Below are 22,409 nucleotides of genomic sequence, written 5' to 3'. Positions count from 1 at the left end.
CATTGGTGGGTGTTTGGCTGGTGTATGGTGTGAAGTGTTGCAGAATTGTCTGAGGCCTACAGCACTAAAGTAAAAGAATCAGATCAAAAGGCAGCCGAAGTAAATATGTCTGGTTATTCATGCTTGCATAAGATGCACGGCCCTTGCTTAAAGTTACTTGCATTTTTTATAGTTACTCCTTTTTTTTTCCTCTGTCTTCATAGTTATTAACAAATGAAGAAGCCCTTCACTTGGAGGACGGCAAAAAAAAAAAAAACTATTGGAGGCATATTTTATATGTGAGCTTAATGGATGCAGTGCAGCTGTGAGCCACAAAAGTCAGTTTCAAAGCGGATTTGTGGTTTTCCTCTGACTTGAAACATAACACATTACCAGAGGCTGTTGAACCAAAAGCCATACTTTAACAACTCAACTAAACACAATTTAAGAATACGCTCTTTTGCTTTTTAGATTCATTGTAAGGGACTTACTGTGGATATGAAACCATTGTGCATTTTTTAGAATGAGTCAGTTAGTCAGCCTTTATTTTGTATTACACCTTTTTTTTTATTAAAAATCTTCATTAAGTGCTGTACTTTTCTTGCTTGAAATTGACTTGAGTTAGTACTTAGACTAAAGAGGGCAAAATACAGAAGTTGTGGTAGAATTTCCTTCTCATTGTTCTGATAGTCACTGTGCTAATCCATAGCTACCACGTTTGGCTTGAAAGCACTTGGCAAGCTTAATAAGCAAGAATGTTTTTTTTTATTGCAGGCTGCATGGTGGTATAGTGCTACGTGCCGATGCCTCACAACTTTAGAGTCCTATGTTGAAATCTTGCCCAAGTCACTGTCTGTGCAGTATTTGCATCTTCCTGCTATGTCTGTATGAGTAATCTTGTATGTGTTAGGTAAAATAACTGCTTTAAACTCTCTCAGTGTAAGTGAGAGTAGGTATGGGCCCAGCAGTAATCTGATGCTCCATCCTTGGCTGTTTCCTTCCTTGTACCCAATGCAGCTGAGATATCAGTAACATTAAATGTGACCTGTGGAGGGCATCTTAAAAGCTCCAAACCCTAAACGCAAACGCACAGACAGCTTCATGTTCACAATAAACTATACAGTTCCTTTTCTGTTAATTTTCTTCCTCCACTCCTTCTAGGTGAGCTTGATCATTCTCCTCTTCTAGTTGAGGTGTCTGTGGCTACTTTTATGCTGGACCCAGGTATATTTCAGGCACCGGAACCTCCATAAAATAAGTGAGTCATCTCCCAGTGGCACCCAGGGAACCCAACAAGGCTGCCGTTCAGAACTACACTTCTTATGCAGCCCTGCAGGTTTTCAAACCAGAGCCTTGCCAGAGGACCACTGCCTCCTTTCATGCAGGGGGAACTGTTCTTGGCAGACAGTCTCCCTCTGGTCATCCATAATATCTTCATCAAAGCTGGAAAAGAGAATAGGAACCATCCATTCATACTGTCCTTCCATAATGGCCTATCGGCCAAGTAAAGAACCACTCTGCAACCGAGTGAGGATGCCAGTCCATCTATAACATCTGTCACATAAGGCGTCTTATTGCTTAGGTTTTTAATAGATGACAGTGGTAAGAAGGAGAGATATGATGGAGAGCTGACATGTCTGGGGTGTTACTAAATTAGAACTGGAAAATACCCATAACCATTATCTTAGAATGACCAGATTCTACATTCCTTTACAAGTGAGATGTCAGAAAAGTTTTATTTAACAGAAAAGCATCCACTGTGAAATGGACCATTTTTATTCCACAAGGAGAAGGGGACTAGTGATAATTACAGGTTGAGTTCCAGATGAAAGAAAGCTGGTTAGCAATATACACAACTGAAACAGATGAGAAAGACCTGAGACTAATTATATTTACACTACCTTTACCAGTCAGGTAACTTTTTAGATTACATAGCATCTTATTAAGAAGGTGAACACCTTCTATAATACAGTTAGACTACTGGCAGGCCAAGTGTCTTGAGAGAGTCGGAGTACAGGACTGACCAGGCTGCCATGTTCTGCTGAATTCAGCTCCGTGTGTCTTGTGTTATTTAAAGGGTGTGAGTAAACAGGCCCTCTTCTTTTTTCCATTTGCATTGTTTGAACCAACATACAGCATACTACGGCCAAAGGTTCAATCATATTAGTATAATTGTGATTTTTATTAAAAATCTCAAGCAAACTTTTTTCACGTCATTGTGGGGTGTTGTGTGTAGAATTCTGAGGAAAAAAATGAATTTAATCCATTTTGGAATAAGGCTGTAACATAACAAAATGTGGAAAAAGTGATGCGCTGTGAATACTTTCCAGATGCACTGTAACTGGGAGTCTGTATGCCTTACCCAGTGGCTCATTTAAAAAAAAAAAAAGAACATTGCAATTATGTTCACAGGGGGAGCATAAAGAAGCACAGCAAATAGAAAATTAAAGCAGGACTGCCATCCCAGTGAGCTTCCCTAAACAGATCAGTAGGATTGCTTCAGCACCTGCCTACCTCTTATATCTTAAATCACCCTGGGTTTGCTCTAGGTGTGAAAATGACTATAGTTGGGAACCTTCTGTCCTGAGCTGGTATAACAGGACTCTTTCTGTTTTCTTATACTATTACCTGCCTGCTTGTTTTCAGCTAGAGGCTGCCAGTTTGTGGTCCATTAATGTCCTGGAGAAATTCTCTCTAAGACCGCCACACTCCTACTGTTACGCTCTTGATGGTGACATACTGACCCCTGGTGGCCCACTGCCTACATCCACCAATTTGTGTAGATAAAATTTCTGACTACTAGTGTGGGTTGCAATTTCTTGATGCTGCCTTTGCTGAGACTTCTCCTCTGTCCTTTTCCACCATGATGGCCCCTTTGCACCATGCAATTCTTTGTGAGTCTATTACAGAAGTTTGGATTGGAGGTGTTGAATGATAATTTGACCCAAAGATTAATCAAATAATTTCCTTACAAATTGCTTAAACATGGCAGACCACATTGTTAAAAAAATATAGCACTTATCCATTGATTACCCCACTAATCTGTTCCTTGTGGCTGTCAAGCAGGAAGCTAGTTCAGTACCATTGGGCAGAAAGCAACAATTTGGTCACCAGCGTGTTGTAGGACACACTCAAGAATACACCCTTAGAGGACCAATTTTGAGCCACCAGTTAACCTGATATGCACATCTTGGTGGAAGGTTTTGGAGAAACTACATAGGTATTGGGAGAATATGCAAACTCCAAATGGATATTGTTCATATACAGGATTTGAACCCGTGACTATGAGTTAGCGACTACACCCCTGCTATGACCAGACCTTGGATTTGAACCCAGGACAATGAAGTAGCATCTATACCCTTGCCAACCTTGAGTTAACATTTGAGGACCCATGCAATAAGCAAGCATTGCCATAGTGGTTAACGCTGGTGCATCATAGCTTTAATAATGTGGGTTCAAATTCTGCCCTGATTGCAGATACTCTCGGGATTCGCATGGCTTTCCTCCTCCCACCCAAACCCCAGTGTTTAGCTAAGGTTACATACGGTACTAAATTGAGCCTGTAAGAGTGAGTGTGCTTATGGATATATATCCAAGCATGCAGTGAAATCGGTTAACTTCCACTTTGGGATTGAAGTGCCTTGGGGCTTGTGACACTTTAAAGACAATTGTGGGTTCACAAAGATGTGCAGATGAAGAGATGGACATAGTAGAGGTGTGTTAGAGCTTAAATTATTATTTCATGCTCCTGATGGTTGGAAGTTCTGGTTGGTGTTTTGGATGTTATGGAGTGATAAATGGAAAAATAATTTACTGCCAGGTTTATAAAAAAGATAAATGATTGTTGGTTACTTAGAAGAGAGCTCTTAACCCAAAAAATTACCTCCATCTTATTTTTTCAAATTATTTTGTTCACTCAGATGTTACAGACACATGGTTCTATAACATTTGTATAAGAGAACTCATTTTTGGGGGATGCTAGTGGTTTTTAATCAACTGTGAGTGAGTCAGCAGATGGCCTAAGCATCTGGCATATGCTGTCAGCCTAAATACAGTGCATGAGGCAGCTCAATCCCATGTTGTGCTAGAACTCTAATAACACGTTGGCTGGGGGGGGAGGAAGGGGAGAGGGCTGTTTGTGAATATAACACAATTTTTTTCTTTCTCCCAAGTCTCCGTTTCAGAAGGATCACCATGGCAAAATGTTTTCATTGTATTGAGTTTCATGGAGTTGGTTAGATTTGTTTTTTCTTCAAGACAGTTAATGAAGTTCATTTTGTCTGACTGCTTCTGCGGAAATATAAGTGACAAGTTGTTTGTAAATTATGCTCCTGTATTTGTGCAGAGCCACACAGTTACTGCATGTTCATTAAACCCCCTCACAACTTTGAGTCATTTAGTAAGGTTTCCCATTACCCATGGGTTTACAATATGAAATGGAAAGAAAGTTATTTAGCCATTAAGTAAACACCAATTCAAGCTCCTTAGATGGACTATTCTTCTGAAGGCTAACGAAAATTCACTTCAGTGAATCAATGGAGGAGCTTGGAGCTGATCCAGAAACCTCTGGGTTTTGAGTGCATTTGCTGAAACACAATGGCTTGAAGTGACTTGTTGAAGCTCATGAAGCAAGTCAGTGGCTGATTACTCAGATGTCTGCCTTTCTTTGATATGTGTTCAATAGGAAATTGGGGCAAGTATGAGCCATGTCACTAAAGCAGCCTTTACCCTTTTCACGGCAGCTGTCAGGATAAGTTTAGACTTGTCCAGTGTTGACAGTTTGAGCACCCATGAAGGTTTTTAAAAAAAGGACGAAAAAGTAAGCCACATTAATCAAATGAGGAATGCATGTTGCATTTTGGCTTATGCTAGATAAGTCCAGAGTGGGTCTGAATCAAACTTTTATGACTTGAAAGCAATAGTTCTAGTATTGATATATTGTTATTAAAGCTGATTTCTGCTTAAGTTGATGACATGTTGAAATTGCAGCCAGACCTGTGCAATGACTGAAACTGTGTTTAGTTATGAGAATAATACAAAACAATTTGTTCGATCACTTATTCTTGGGTATCATATGTAATCAGGCCAAATATCCCATAATAATAAGATACAATATTCAAAAACTTCATTAGTTAAAACATGTATTTGTGTTTCAGTATATCATTTGGAAGATACACACAAAGTGCACATTATTTTTATGATTTTTTTTTGCCATTCACTGTAGCAAAACTGTGCATGGTCATTATTGTGAATGAGAACTATAACAAATATTACTAAAAAAAACATTTTGTTAATTAAGATAAAAGTGAAACTAAAAGTTTGTCAAAAATGAAAACCAAACTGAAATTAAAATCACATACTCAAAACTGACTGAAGTAAAATAAAAACAATTGAAAATTATTATTTTTTTCTAAACCAGTTCCTGATAGCTTGCTGTTCAGTCTCCACCCAAGGCATGCACAATATTTTGCAGTATGACACAAAGAAGTTAAACCTACTGTCTAATCCCAAATTCCACCCCCTTCTTGAAAGTTTATAAAGGATGCATGACACAACAATCATCCTTTTGGAAATGAATTATTAAAACTTGGCATGTCTGCAAACCCATTCTTTGAAAACTGACATAAACGTGACTCAGTTAGTTTCTTTTATGCCACAGCCATCGTGATTCTGGCAGTGGTTCTACAATTAGCTGATGGACAGATATTGTGGTTTTTCATTTATGTTAATTAGTTTCTCCTTTGTTTTGATGTAGTTCAACAACTCTCTATCCTTATTTGGGATTATTCTGTATTTAGTGAGTGGCAGAATCCATTCTTGCATTTTGCCTTGAGTGTTATCACAGGACTTTTTGCCTCCACTTGTAAGGAGCGCTGTGTAAGAACAAAGCATTTTACCATCCGATTTGTATTTCTGTGGTGGCAATGATAAATTGTATAAAGTATATATAAAAAAAATAACACGAACAGTAACAAGAACATTTGCATAAATGGTGACAAGGCAGCTGGTTTTGTGGAGGTCACTTTAAAAAAAGAACCTGATGAATTTAAAAACACCTGTAAATGTATTTCATAACTTCTATAAAGAGGTTGAGGACTGTGACATTTTGAAAAAACAAAATCCTACCAAAGAAGTTAATAGGATAGGTTACCCTGACCAACAGATTTTTACTTCATGTCTGCAGAAAGCGGCTGTCTGTTTACCTTAGTAAGTAAAAGTCAAAGGTACATCTGTTTCTTGAATCAGGAGTGTCTATTGGTTTTTGTGAATTAATTCCCTTCATATTGTGCAAGTTTTTTCATATTGTCACCGATTCTGTTCATAACTTTTATGGACAGAATTTCTAGGCGCACCAAGGCGTTGAGGGGGTCCGGTTTGGTGGGCTCAGGATTGGGTCACTGCTTTTTGCAGATGATGTTGTCCTGTTTGCTTCATCAGGCCGTGATTTTCAACTCTCTCTGGATCGGTTCGCAGCCGAGTGTGAAGCGGCTGGGATGAGAATCAGCACCTCCAAATCCGAGACCATGGTCCTCAGCCGGAAAAGGGTGGAGTGCCCTCTCAGGGTTGGTAGCGAGATCCTGCCCCAAGTGGAGGAGTTCAAGTATCTCGGGGTCTTGTTCATGAGTGAGGGAAGAATGGAGCGTGAGATCGACAGGCGGATCGGTGCGGCATCCGCAGTAATGCGGGTGCTGCATCGGTCTGTCGTGGTGAAAAAGGAGCTGAGCCGCAAGGCGAAGCTCTCAATTTACCAGTCGATCTATGTTCCTACCCTCACCTATGGTCATGAGCTATGGGTAGTGACCGAAAGAACGAGATCGCGAATACAAGCGGCTGAAATGAGTTTCCTCCGCAGGGTGTCTGGGCTTTCCCTTAAAGATAGGGTGAGAAGCTCAGTCATCCGGGAGGGGCTCAGAGTAGAGCCGCTACTCCTCCGTATCGAGAGGAGTCAGATGAGGTGGCTCGGGCATCTGATCAGGATGCCTCCTGGACGCCTCCCTGGTGAGGTGTTCCGGGCACGTCCAACCGGAAGGAGGCCCCGGGGAAGACCCAGGACACGTTGGAGGGACTATGTCTCTCGGCTGGCCTGGGAACGCCTTGGGATTCTCCCGGAAGAGCTAGAAGAAGTGGCCGGGGAGAGGGAAGTCTGGGCATCTCTGCTCAAGCTGCTGCCCCCGCGACCCGACCTCGGATAAGCGGGAGACAATGGATGGATGGATGGATGGATATTGTGCAAGTTTAAAAGTTCACAGCCTGCTGTTTGAACAGGTTGACACTGCTACAGTGTGAACGAGACTGACTTTATAAAGTGTTGTCTCATACCCATCCTTTTATGTATAATGTAGGATATTTAATCCAATTTTGGAGTTGCTGGTAGCTGAAAACTATTGTGGTAGCATCCAATGTAAGGACAACGTGCCAGTCTGGCATGATACTCATAAAAATGCAGTGTATTAAAACCATAATACCACTGCTCATGCATCCTTACTGTAATGTAACCAGTATTTAAACACAATCACATTGAGAATAGGCACAGTCACTCAGAGGACTGAATTACTATGACATAATGAAGAAATTAGTGAATTGTTTTGTTTAAAATGTTATTATGAAACTTAAGCTGGCCACAAGAAAAAGAAGTGAGGTTTAGTTAGTCTAGAATAACAACAACACACAGAGATCACCTGATCATAAATCTGCAAAAACTGCACTGTATTCATTACAGTATATCTATAAATAAAATGGGGAGGTGAAAGTCTTCAAGGAGTACATACTAACAAGGAAGCTTTTTGAAGTTCTCTGTTTAAATTGTAGGTGGCATGTGAACAAGAAGCCACAGGTGAACTTGGGCACATGGCCAATAAGTGCTATTTTTCAAAAGTTATAAAATTTAATTTTAGTTCCTTTTGGCAGTGATTATCATAGTGAAGCATCAATATGCATTTTATTATTATATAAATCTTGTTTTTGCTTATTTGTTTCTTGTTGTTACATTGGACAATGCTTTAAGAAATATCTGTTAATAATTATCCAGAACGTTACTCTTTGATTTTTTTTACAGCAGAAGGAGACATTACTACGTGAAATGACAGTTGCCAAATTGAGATTCAGGCAATAATAAGGTGGAACTGCAATATGTAGCACTTGCCAGTATAGCATATATTCCCTTTGTAAATCAGTTTGCTTAATGAAATTGTACAAACTGCCATTTGCGTTTTATTTTTGAATCTAGGTTATTTATTTATTTTAAGTAACCTGTAGAACTGGCACTGTTATGACTATGAAGTTAGCCTTATGTTTTGGTCAGTATAGGTGAGTGCATGAATGGGCCTTGCAATGAACTTGCAGCATATTCACTTTGGTTCCTGCTTGACGTTGTCAGTATATGCTCCAGATCACCACAACCCTAAATTGGATCAGATTGCACAATCATTGAGATATTTTTATATTTGAACTTTGTTGGATTTGGAGGATGTGGTCTTTGACCTGGTGACTGCAATGTAAAGTCTAGCACTTTAGTTACTAGCTCACACTGTAGTACAGGATTGTAGAAGGTTTTGCAAAATTATTAAAAATAAAAAACAAATACACTGACACAAGTATTTATCCCATTTGCTATGACACTTGAAATATGACTTAGGTACATCTCATTCTGTTGATCATTGTTGAGATGTTTCTACACCTTGTCTGCAGTTAAAATGTGGTCAATTTGCTTGATTTTGCATAATTAGGAAAGGCACACAGTGTCTATTGAAGTTCCCACAGTTGTCAATGTATATTAAAGCAAGAAAACAAGCCTTGAGGTTGAAGGAATTGGATGTAGAGCTCCAAGACAGGATTGTATCAAGTCACAGATCTGGAGAAGTTTACGAGAAATTCTGCAGCATTGAAAGTTCCCAAGAGCACATTATTATTAAACAGAATAAGTTTGGGACAATCACACCTCTTGCTAGAGCTGGTTTCCAAGCAAAATTGAGCAATCGGGGAGAAGGGTGTTGGTAAAAGACATGACCTAGAACCCAATGGTCACCACTGCAATGCCCTACTAATCTGGGCTTTATGGCAGAGTGGCCAGACAACACATTAAAGCATGCTTGGAGCTTGCAAAAAGGTACCTAAAGGGCTCTCAGACTATGAGAAACAAGATTCTCTGATGTGATGAAACTAAGATTAAATTGTTTGGCCTCATTTCTAAATGTCATGTGTGGAGGAAACCAGGCACTGCTCTTCACCTGTGCAATACTATTCCAACATTGAAGCATGGTGATAGCATTATCACTCTGTGGGCTTGTTTGTCAAAGGCAGGAACTGGGAGTCATCTGAATCGAGCAAGTACAAAGTTATCTATAATTAAAACCTGGTCCAGCATGCTCTTTACCTCAGACTGGGCTGAAGGTTCACCTTCCAACAGGAGAATGACCCAAAACACAAAGCATAAACAACATAGCAGTGGCTTAGGGTCAACTCTGTGAATGTCCTTGAGTGGCCCAGCCAGAACCTGGACTTGAACCTAATCAACCATCTCATGCAAGACCTGAAAATAGCTGTCTACCGACAGTCTCCATCCACCCTGTCAGAGCTTGAATGGATCTGCAGGGAAGAATGGCTGAAAATTCCCCAATTCAGGTGCGTGGAGCTTGTGGTGTCATACACAAGAAGACTCCAGGCTGTAATCACTGCCAAAGGTGTTTCAATGAAGTACTGAGGAAAGGGTTTGGATACTTGTGTCAGTGTGATATTTCAGTTTTTAATTTTAACAAACTTGTAAAAATTTCTAAAATGTTGTTTTCGCTTTATCATTATGGAGTATTGAGTGTTACTTGATGGGGAAAAATTCATTTAAGTGACTTAGCATAAGGTCACAACATAACAAAATGTGTGAAAGTGAAGGGGTCTAAAAACTTTATGAAGGCACTGTATGTATGTATGTGTTGTGTTTTTTGCAACTTAACACTTTGTGTCATATTAAAGAACAAACAAAGGTAAGAAGAAAGTGTGGAAAAAAATCCCATCAGCAATTGCAGAATGTGTGACTTTATCAAGTGACTTCAGCATCAAGCTGCTGATGTCGGTTCAGATCATTTAGCTTAATAGCTTTTCCTTGGCAGATACTAAAATGCTCACATTCATCTTGTGGATATCGTGAAACATCACAAAAAATGCAAAATAGAATCTAGCTTTTTTTTTTTTTTTTTTTTATGAAATGCTATAGAGACATGTTGTTTCCACGCTTGATTCTCTTTTCTATGCTTGAATGACATGAAAATGATGATTTAACAGTACTAATCTGCCAGTGAAAAGCTGTATTGAAGGAGGAAGTGTATAAAAGAAGAGGTCACTTCATTCCACATGATGAGGGCCACATGAGTGTGTCTGTCTTATGATTGCAATTTGATTTAGATCAGGCTATAAACAACTTGTGTTTAAGTCACTAGGGTTGAACAGAGGGCAATGAGCAGAAATTTGGAAGTTGTTAGTTCACTTTCAGTACAGAGCAATTACAACAATGGTATGCGACTGCAAATAACTCTTAGACCGTTCTGTTCTTCGGCTGAAATTTTATGGAAGTAGTTGATGCTGTGTTCTTAATTTGATGAGATGAACATTTCTGCTCATGTTTTATCTTTGTTGATTGTAAAGTATTTGAAACTACGTGGAAATCAATGTTTAGGCTGGGGTGGAGGTCCACAATGGCTGCAGGTTTTTGCTTTAACCAACTTTCTAATTAGTGCCCATTTATTTGTTACTAAAGTAATGTGGTTTTGGGCCTAGTTTTAGTTAACTCATTTTTTATGATTCAGAACACTTTGTTGCCTTTTTTAGTTTTAAACTGCTACATTATGGACATTTTATGAACCAGCCATCAGTTAAAAATATGATGCAAATGACAAAGAAACCACAGCTCTCGTGCTTCCATTTAAACTAGTATAAATACATCATGTATCATCTGTGTTAATACAATGTTTTAAAATAAATGGGAGACAAGAGAAGGGCCAAGAGGTGCAAATTTGTTCTGGACTATTAAACATATGGATAATATTTTCAGAAAACAAAAAATCTTCAATGAGATAAAGGTTTGCCTTGAAAGAATGAAAGCACTAACAAGCCATATAATTAAATGCCAAGTTTCGTTATCTGCTAGGCCTGGCTTCTAAGTACAAAACTGGCTGGAATAAAAACCTGTAGCCACTGTGGACCTCCAGTACTGGAGCCAAGCACTCTTGGTTTAGGCTCTGAACCTGTGGGCAGTTCTTGCAGTGACGGTAACTGCATCCATTTCGGTGGACATTGATGAACACTTTGTCAACACAACGCAGTTAATCATGACTGATTGAGCTGTCAGTTCCTACTCAGATAGAAGGAGTACGTAACTTACAATAATTCCTGCAGGTGCTTGTAGTGGCCAGACGTTGATACGGTACTGTCGAATGACTGCTATAGCATTCCCTTCTGGTTGTCAGTCAGTCAATAAACATCATGAAAGTGCAACATCAGATATGTTTCTTAATATACAATGTGAAGCATGAAAGCAGGCATCCACTGTTGCACAGGCCTATTCTGTTTTGTGTGGTTCTGCAGATTCATAACAGTTAAGTGAAAGCCTTTTTATTAAACGTAATAGGAAGTTTTGTGATGGTACAAATCAAGAGCAGCTGCAACACATTAAACGTTGGTTTGTTTTTCAAATTGTAGCTGTGTATCTGCCAATGATGTGAATAATGGCTAAAACACATGAAAAAAGTCATTCCCTGTGGCTTACATATAAAACATTTTCCCATAAACGTACAAGCTTTTAGGCAAGAGAGGGGGATGATTTTGAAAGTGTACATGTAGGCTTCCTCTCTGCTGCTCAGAAAAAAATGTAGGTGTTCTTCCTTCTATATAGGCTTCAATAAATGGAACATTGAAATTGATCATGATTCTGCAAAAGAATATCAAGCTCTGTATCAGGGTTCATTTTCTATACCACAATATAAAAATGAAAATTTGACTTTTTGTTTGGATTACACAAGATTGCACAAAGAAATTAACAGAAAGATTTGATGCTTAGTATATTTGGTTAGCACATCCAGTTTCTCTACATGTGAGCCAATCTCTTTGGTAGTTTCTAAAGAACTCATTCCAGAATACCTGCACATTGTTTCTCCCTACTTGATATACAGAAAGAAAATGATTATAGAAAAAGCTCTCAGTTTTAAACTGTACATTCTTAAAAACAAAGGTGCCAGAGTGGTTCTTCAGAACGATGCCATTGGGGAAACACTTTTGGTTCTTAAAAGACCCATCCACACAAAGGTTCCAGAAAGAACCATTATTAATTTAGATCCATAACAGGCTCCATACAGTAAATAACCAGGAATAGATGGTAACAAATTTGTAAAATACCAGTGGGTCATGTTTTTAAAAATACTCTTAACTGCTTACAATAGCACAGGCTAAGTCCAGGTTTTCTTAATATGTTAGTGTCCTACTAGGTAGCCTACCAGACATTAAAGATTTTGTTCCCTAATCCCACATATTAGGAGTTTTTTCAAAGTACAAAGAACCAACTTTGTATGAAAAGAACCTGTCCCAAAATAAAATAGTGCTTTTTCGAGCAATAGTTGTACAAGAAACACATATAGCCCAGTACAGAACCATATAGTGCCATGAGAGAGCATTTATTTTTAAAAGGGTACTATAAAATCTAGTCCAACAGATCCATTTTCTTCCATCTCATTTTTTTTAATTAACTCATACTGCCAGGAGTGTAAGCACAGTATGTGTCAGAGGGAAACAAATACAAAATGCACTGGCTTTACCAACACTGCTGTCTTTGGAACACTATAATCAGTGTTGTCTTTTTGCACCGTGTTTGCTGTTCCTCATCACTTGTGTGTTATCATTTTTATATATTTATGTAATTATAGTGCCTATAAAAAATGTTTAACCCACTTACAATCACATTTTAGTGTTATACAGTCACATAGGATTTAATGTTGAGCAACAGAAAAAGACTCTTTAATGTAAAAATATAAAGAGATCTCTGTACAGTGGTCTAAGTTAATTACAAATATAAAACCCCAAAGAATTGATCACGTAGATATTCATCCCGTTTAATGTGACACACCTTAATCATTTCAGATACAGTCAATCGGTTTTAGAAGTCCCATAATTAGTTCAATGGAGACCACCTGTCTGTAGTCAAGGTGTTTCTACTGACTGTAGTGTAAATGCACCTTATTTGCAAGGTCCAACTTGTGGTGAGTCAGTATGGTGGCCTAACCTTCTCCAAGCAACTATGTGAACAGGTGATTGGAAAGCACAAGTCAGGGGATAGAGACAAGAAAATATCCAAGTCACTGAGTATCCCTTAGTGCCCAATTAAATCAGTCATTAAGAAATGAAAAGAGTATGGCACATCTGTAAATATTCCAAGAGCAGGCCATCCACAAAAAACTGAGTGATTTTGCAAGAAGAAAAAGACTAATGATGGAAGCCACCAGGAGGGTCTGTGAGAATCCCGAGTTACAAACGACAGTGGCTGAGACTGGAGAGACTGTTGTCCAGACAACTGTTGCTCAGGTGCTTCACCAGTCACAGCTTTGTGGGAGAGTGGCAAAGAGAAAAAATGCAAGTGACATCTCAGATAGAGTTTAACAGAAGGCACATATAAGACTCTGAAGTCAGGTGGAAGAAGGTTCTATGGTATAATGAAACCAAAGGTTAGCCTTTTTGCCATCAGAATAAAAATAAATTTTCAAAAACACGCCATCGCCACGGTGAAGCACTGTGTTGGCAGCATCATGCATTGGAGATGCTCCTCTGCAGCAGGTCCAGAATGGCTTGTAGAGTAAAATAAATTAAAGTAAAATACAGTGGAGTCCATGAGGAAAAATTAGATGTAGTCTGCAAGAAAGTTGTGCCTTGGGAAAAGATTTGTTTTCCAATAAAACAACAACCAAAGCATAAAGCCTTAGTTACACAGAAATGGCTTAAAAACAACAATGTTAGTGTCCTGGGGTGGCCAAGTCAGAATCCAGAACTCAATCCAGTTGAGAATTTGTGCATGGACTTGAAAAAACATGTTCACTCACAATCCTCATGCAACTTGACACAGAGCTGGATCAGTTTTACAAAGAAGAATGGGGGATCCTTTAGTGTCCAGATGGAGACTGATGGAAATGAAGATCTGTGCACACAGAGTTAAGGCTGTCATGGCTGCCAAAGGTGCATCTACTGAAAAATTATGCAATCTATTATTTTGTGTTTTATTTTTGTAATTACTTTAGATCACTTTGCAGAGATTGGTTTTCACTTTGACATTCTGTTGACCAGTGTGAAAATAAAATCCACCATGAATCAATGTTTTATAATTACATGAAAACTTCCAAGAGGGTGAGTACTTTTTATTCACACTGTAGTTAATTAAACTGAATTAAGAATATTTTGTAATGGATGGATGGATATAGTTCATTTAAAATACATATTAGAGATTAGCAAATTGTTTTCATTTAAACAAGTTGCAGTGTAGCACTTGTAGCCCGTCCAATTGTTGTTGCTATTATGAAGTACAGTGCTGTAATAAAATAATATTATAAAAAATCACAAAGCAAATGGGAGACTTTAGTGTAGAGACAGAAAGGAAGCTTTGTTCTTGTCTGTCTCCACAGTGAACCACACTGAAACATTGTTAAAACACAGAAGTCAGGAGCAATGGCAAGTTCAGTATCATATAATTCAACAGAGGCTTCCATGCAACAAAATAAAACAATAAATTAAATGATAAAATAAGCCATCTAAGCTTTTGGTAAAATTCTAATACAATAAGTAAAATTGATAAAACCTACTAAATTACAACATACTTTAGTTTTTGAAGGGAGGAGGAAAATCACTACTTTAACATACTTTCTTTCTGAGAAAGAACTCTCCTAATAAACCTAAATTCAGTAGTGGGGTACAGCAATCTTCAACACTGGAGTGCACGTGGATTAGTCAAATATGTTTGGATATGTAATTTTGACATTATACCTTCCTCGTGAAAGCCTTCATTGTTTTTTCCCACCCTACTTGGCTTCTGTAACATTTACTTGCCAATTAATGTCATTGCTGTGGGTTTAAAATGAAAGGCCAAAGAAGGAGGCAGCTGGCAATTGCATATTGAATGAATACACACTCAAGAGCAGGACTCTGCTTTTAAATAATTATCTTCTGATTGTCATATTTTTACATATTTCATTATGATTCTTGAACATGTTGAGTTATGCTTAGGTAATAAGTGGCTTACATTTTGATGGTTTATTAATTTTAAATGGTTACGTATCCCTTTATGATGTTATGATTTGTGTCTGCTTCTTGTTTTGCACACAATGTTGTTTCTTATGAGATCTCTATTCATGCTAGATAAAATATAAAAGCTGTATTATCCAAAACTGTCATGACCCTTAAGATTCAATAATAATATTTTCTGCTTTGTTGTTTTATACTATACATCCCATAGTGTTTTTGTTAAATAATAATTTAATTGATTGTATAGCTGAGAATGTTAATTTAAGCCTCACTGAAAAACAGATCAGCTGTGGATAATTGCATACTCCTTAAGCACACTCAAACACACACAACACACAATGGGTTATTGAAGAATAAAGCCCTCATACAGTAGATAAATATTGTGTTTTGCTTGACTTTTAAAGCTAATGTAATAGCTTGATAAAATATATGTTTGAGACACATGAACGTACCACATCAGACCAACTGTTTTCTATCAAGTGATGAAAAGAAGAGCATGGCTGTATTTCGTGTTTGTCTCTTTAAAAGGGCCTTGTCTAACAGGTTAAAGAAATATTCTTATCTAGCATTATAGTACAAGCTGATATACATGTCTAAGTGTATATTAATACAAGATAGATTTATATGTAAATAGCAAAAATCAGAAGTAATCATATGTCAGCATGACCATTTAAGGAATTAATCAGTGCAGCATTTTATCATTGATTATATTTACTGTTCTGTGCATGTTTGTAATTGTGAAGTGAAGAACTCGTCCTAATAGGCAGCTCTTTCAGTGGCAATTTTTCTTTTCTTTGCTTTATCTTTCAGTTTTTTGCAATAAGCCTCATATCTGCAGTCTTCATCCATGGCCTCTTTGAGGAATGACCCAAAGGGAACTCCAGAATCTCAGCACCATAATGTTTTGTTTCTTGGAACAGTTGCCGTAGCATCAGCTTTTCTGGTCACCCTCTTTATTGCACTGTTGTGTGTTGGATGTAAACGGTAAGTTAAAAAAAATCACTTAAACTTAATAGTTTACAGGACAAAATCTTTGAATTCTATCAGAGTGTCGCATCAGAATATGAGCTTTTAAGAGGATGAATGAGGGACAGGGAAAAGGGGTTTTTCTTTTATTTTTAATTAAGGAGATCCAAAGGAGCAGACAGGTAGGTAGGGTCAGTTTCAATTGAGACTAGGTTAATAAAACCAAAAGGGCTAAAGTACAGGTAAGTTGTTGTCCAGATAGCAAGTCAAGAAACAAATAAACTTAATAGTGATTTGCACTGTACAAAAGATACAAATAAATCATGATTTAATAACAAGTATTTACTTTAAAAAGCATCAAAGGGCAGAGTCCAAGCAAATCAATGTAATGAGAAAGTGACTTCACAAAATGGCACAATAATGATGTAATTGACAGAAATGGTAACAGATAAATCCAAATAAAACAAAATTCCTTGACATTTAGTAAAAAGAGTAAACTACTTTATTCTTTGGACTGAGGTTTCTGCCATGTAGTTTGAATAACTGTTTTATGCGTGTGTAAATTTCACAGGATGGTCTACAGTAGATATTAGATGCCAGAAATCTTTAACCAGGACATGCATCAAGTATAAAAAAGTCTAGGATACGGTTAAGGGATATCTAGGTTTAAAGAAGTAAAGTTTTTCTTTATTTTTTTCCTTTCTGAAGTTTATGTGTATCCATTACTACTATATAAAACAGTTCACCTTCGAGAAATGTATCTTTGAGTACTGAAACTCTATACTTCATTCACACCTTGATTTACAAACAGTTTTGGCACATAGATAGAAAGACTCTGGTACAAAATTGTCTTTTGTCTTTAAAGAATCAATTTAATTTAACTCTTAACATTTCAAGGTGGGTGAAAGTGACCTGGGATGGGTTTAACTGTCAACAGTGCTACTGTGTTTGAGAGGATGTTTATATTTTACATACAAAGGGCTGGGAGAGGAGTGATGATTATTGTTTGTTTCTGTGCTACTTTTGTCCCACTTTATGCTTGAATTATCAAATATCCATCTGGTTTTAAGGAAGGGTATAATAATTTTTACACATATTTTCAAGTGTGAGATTTACATTTATTTATTTTCCTGTGTATTTCTTTGAATATAATAAAAATCTGCATTTTACCTATAATACCTAAAAAAATCACATACTTATACTTTAGTTTGAGTAGAATAAGCCACTTAGCAACAGGTATATCATCCATTATTCTTCGTAACCCGCTTATCCGAGACAGGATTATAGGGCAGCTGGAGCAAAAATCTCTGGACAGGGTGCGAGTCCACTGCAGGATGAACACACAGACACACACTAGAGCTAATTTAGCATCACCAATTCACCTAACCTGCGTGTCTTTATAACTTTGGGAGGAAACCTATGTACCAGGAGGAAGCCCATGTGAAAACAAGGAAAGCATGCTTACACCACATAGGGAACACCCTGGGAGGTGAACCCCAGTCCCCTTACTACAGAAAAATAGTGCTACCACTGCACCACTGGATATAATACAGGCAAAAGCAAAAAGTATTTAAAAATTCAGAAATCTGAACCATTTTGAAAGGGTTTGTTGTTCAGGCCTAGAAGAAGGAGCATGTATAGTGAAACAAGGACACGATGGTTACCACAGTGCAATATCACTGTGACTCAAGAATTCTGATATAATCCAAGTTGTGGCAAATCTCAGAGAGAAAAGCTACAAAGTTTTAATTAGATACTCATGCATGATGTATTTTTAATGTCAAAGTGAAGACTGATACTGCATCTGCAAAAACTCTGTGAAAAAGTGTTCGAAAAGCACAAGTCGGGATGGAGAGAAGAAAATATCAAAGTCACTGCAGTGTTCATTTTGTTGATAAAAACTAAGATGAATAATACTCGTCAACAACACTTTTTCTGTGGTGAAAACGAAACAAAAACTGAATAAAAATGCAGCATCCATCCATCCATTTTCCAACCCGCTGAATCCGAACACAGGGTCACGGGGGTCTGCTGGAGCCAATCCCAGCCACCACAGGGCACAAGGCAGGAAACAATCCTGGGCAGGGTGCCAACCCACCGGAAAAAATGCAGCATTAATGATAAAAACTAAGATGGATACTTTTAAAACCAAAATCATCAGCTAAACAAAACGAAAATGTTATAAACGGGCAACTGGACAATGAGCGATGTGAAGTTTTTTTACACATCTCTATCATACATGATGTGGTATATAACGAAATAACGAGCATTAATACAGTATTACTGTTTTAAAAACTTGCATGCACTCTTGTAATTGACTGACTAGTTTGGGGCCATCAGCAAGCATCACATCAACCAGAATTCTGCTCCACTCCGCTCTGCTATGACGGCCAACAAGATTGTTGGGCGATAAAAGCAGCCAGAAATATGGAGCACCTTTAATTATAACACTGACAAAAATGAAACCAGTGTGAGCCTTGTAGAATGAAACTCTCAGGAAAGAACAACCAAACCTGAAGAGTCATCTAGAGGCGCACCATCCTCAGATTCATGCCAAAGTATGTAACGTTATCAAGGTGGAAATTTGCCTGACGCCAATGCCGATATCTCTGGCTCTTGCTCACCCTGCTAATACTAATGTGTCAAGTGTGTCAGTTTATTTTACGTGTGCTACTAGTAAGGATGTCACATCTATAGTAAGGTTGGTACTGCACTCTTGCTTGACCACAAATATAAGAATAACTTCGGATGGCACAATAATAAACTACATATGAACGGTGATGTGAACAGTGGTGATGACACAGCACCGCATCAACATGTCGAAAAGAGAAACAGCACAAGTCATGTCTAGCAATACTATGTGTTCGAGAATTTCAGTGTGCAATCAGGAAAAACGTGCTTATTAATGGAAAAAAAAGCCAATACACCGACACACACACAGGCTTTTGTTATTACCAGTTTTATCTCTTTATGACTTAGTTACGAAACAGATTCATGCAGCTTTGAGAGTGCAATCAGATGTTCTCCACCTCAGATGTGAGTTGTAACCATTTAGTTTGTAATGTCACGCATTTGTTACAGTAGAATAAATAACGCGGGGGGGGGGGGGTAATCGCTTTTAATACAGTGCCCTACACAGTCTACATAAAGGAGGGGAATCCTTGATTGTATTGAGCACATCCACACCTTTGTCCACACATCCATCCATTTTGTAACTGGTAGATATAGTTAAAGGTTGCAGGTGAAATTACCTTGCACGCATCTAATTACATATACAACATAGTGGCAGTAATGGCAACAGTTGTAGTATTTAAAAATCGAAGCAAGTTTCAAACAAAGTGCTTCTTTTGGCTTGTCAGCATAATTGATGAAATGAACTGCTTCATTTGTTAAAATTAATAAAATGTATTTAGTATTTCTGTGCTTGAAGTGCTCGAAGCGCATCTCCCAATTAATACGAATATGTACTGTACGTGTACATTATGGCAAAACAGCATTGCTTCATTGCTGAATATGAATATGCAAACACTAAATTTGTGTTAATCATTTGGTTTTTGAGGGTATACTAATGTTTATTAACATAATTCCTAAAACATGAAGAATGTAGTAAAAACATTTATGTCATATACATTTTTTGGTAAAATCTTAAAGCAGCATAATTAAGGCATGTTGCGGGCCAGAAAACTGTGAGGACAAACAAGAACTGCCATTATCTGACCAAGTTCTTTTGGAGTAAATCCTTTCTATACCTTCTCTTAATTTAATGTTTTTATTCTGTGCATATTAATACGTGAAATAAGATAGCCATCTGATTTTGATAGATAGATAGATAGATAGATAGATAGATAGATAGATAGATAGATAGATAGATACTTTATTAATCCCAATGGGAAATTCACAAAAAAAAGTGTGTCCAGGGAAGGAATCCACATAAAATAAAGTGGTAGGAGTGATCAATAAATAAAAATAGAAAAATAAAAGTAGCAAAGTACACATACATATACAGTCATACACGGAGCTGCTGAAAAGGCTGCCACTCACGGCGGCGCCGGATAGATAGATTGATTTTGACTATTTGACTAATTTACTTTTACTTTGGGTCAACTAAACCGATTTACTTTTCATCCATCCATCCATTTTCTAACCCGCTGAATCCGAACACAGGGTCACGGGGGTCTGCTGGAGCCAATCCCAGCCAACACAGGGCACAAGGCAGGAAACAATCCTGGGCAGGGTGCCAACCCACCGCAGGACACACACAAACACACCCACACACCAAGCACACACTAAGGCCAATTTAGAATCGCCAATCCACCTAACCTGCATGTCTTTGGACTGTGGGAGGAAATCGGAGCGCCCGTAGGAAACCCACGCAGACACGGGGAGAACATGCAAACTCCACGCAGGGAGGACCCAGGAAGCGAACCCGGGTCTCCTAACTGCGAGGCAGCAGCGCTACCACTGCGCCACCGTGCCGCCCCCGATTTACTTTTTCTGAGTAAAATTATTTTTTTGTCGACTAAAACTAGATTAAAACCAACAATAATTAAATGACTAAAATGTGTCTAAAACTGGAATGCAATTTAGTCGGAAGGCTAAGACTAAAACCAAATCTAAATTAATTGTCAAAATTAACACTGAGTCACTGAATATCCCATGGAGTCCATTTAAATCAATCATTAAGAAATGGAAAGAGTGTGGCATAGCCACCAAGAGGCTTATGAGAACTCTGAAGGAGTTACAAGCTACCTGGAGAGACTGTGCTGAAAACAGCTGTTCTCCATTGGTTAACCATTTGCAGCTTTATGGGAGATTCACAAAGTGAAACTCACTATTAAAAATTTCAAATAAATATGCATTACATCTCAGCTATAGTTTGACAGAAGGCACATGGAGGACTCTGAAGTCAGCTGGAAGAAGGTTCTCAAAATTCAGCCTTTTCATCATCAGATTAAACACCATGTTTGTTGTTAGCCAAACACTACACATTGTAAAAAACACACCATTCTGACAGTGAAGCATGATGATGGCAGCATCTTGGTGTGGGGATGCATCTCTGTACCAGTCCCTGGAAAGCTTGTGGAGTAAAATGACTGTAGCAAAGTACAGGGAAATCCCTGGAAGATTTGCAAGACAATGACCCCAAGCGTAAAGACCAACCTACTCATGAATAGCCTATAAACAACAGTTTGAATGTCTTGGAGTGGTAGGGTCAGAGTCCAGATTTTAATCCAATTAAGAATTGAGGAAGGCTGTTCACTCATAACAAACCCTCCACTCCCAAATGCAACCTGACAGAGTCTGAGTAGTAGTGAAAGGAAGAATGGGGAAACATTGTAGTGTCCAGATGTGCAGAACTGGCCTGTGCACACAGACTCAAGGCTGTTATGGCTTTCAAAGGTGCATCTACTAAACACTGACTTGAAAAGGTGAATACTTATGTGATTGATTATTTTGTATTTTATATTTATGATTAATTTATACCCCTTGGTGGAGCTCTGTTTTCACTTTGACATTAAAGAATATTTTTCTGATGATCATTGACAAAAAAGCCAAATTAAATCTACTGTGGTTCAATATTGTATAACAATAAAATGTGAAAACATCCAAGAAGTTGAATACTTTCTATAGGTTTTGTATACCCTTACTGACATTTCAGTGTTTTCTGCTGTACAGTAAAGGGTAAAATCATGTTACTGTTAACAAGATCTTATAAGCAACAACATTTAAACAAATAACAATTAGATATTTTTTCAGAAATGGTGCAAGTACTTGTACACACATACTTTAAATAACGGCTTAGCTCATCAAGAGCAAACAGCTTTAGAGAATACAGAAACTAGCACTTTGTAGCAAAATTCTCAGGACAGCTTTAATAAAAGTAGAAAATAGAAACTTCTTTTGTCTGCATTGAATTCCACAGGCTCTGCACTCTGCCTCCAGGTGGCTTACTTCAGGAAATGTCAGATGGCTGACTGAGTTGGCTGGCAGAGGCAGAGAGTGTCATACCAGGGTGTGGCAGCTATTTTACAACTTTATCCAAGTCTTTGTTGTAAAATAGGTTTTACGCAGTTGCACTTCAATAAACTTTCTCCTCTTTTCTTTCTTCTTTGTTCATATGGCTGTAAAATGTCAAAAAAATCAGTTTACATCATTAACTTTAAATTTTCACTCCTTTTAATGTTTTTAGAAGCTTCTAG

At 38.0% G+C, this 22,409-nt stretch overlaps 1 protein-coding gene across 5 annotated transcripts in view; it reads left to right on the top strand.

The window, feature by feature from the left end:
- The window catches only part of LOC114659300 (uncharacterized), a 244,479-nt gene that overhangs the window by 123,264 nt on the left and 98,806 nt on the right, over window positions 1-22,409 (top strand). For 3 of the 5 annotated variants that reach the window (XM_028811714.2, XM_051932864.1, XM_051932865.1), the window contains one exon: window positions 16,054-16,227. The exons of the other annotated variants lie outside the window; for them this stretch is intronic. In XM_028811714.2, coding sequence (XP_028667547.2) covers window positions 16,091-16,227 — 137 coding nt within the window. In that variant the 5' untranslated portion in view covers window positions 16,054-16,090. The remainder of the gene's footprint in view (window positions 1-16,053; window positions 16,228-22,409) is intronic. 5 annotated transcript variants of the gene reach the window in all.

This window comes from Erpetoichthys calabaricus, chromosome 10, assembly GCF_900747795.2.
Source record: "Erpetoichthys calabaricus chromosome 10, fErpCal1.3, whole genome shotgun sequence".
Taxonomy (NCBI): Eukaryota; Metazoa; Chordata; class Cladistia; order Polypteriformes; family Polypteridae; genus Erpetoichthys; species Erpetoichthys calabaricus.
Note: the sequence above shows the minus strand (reverse complement) of the source record. Positions and strands in the feature narration are given on the sequence as shown.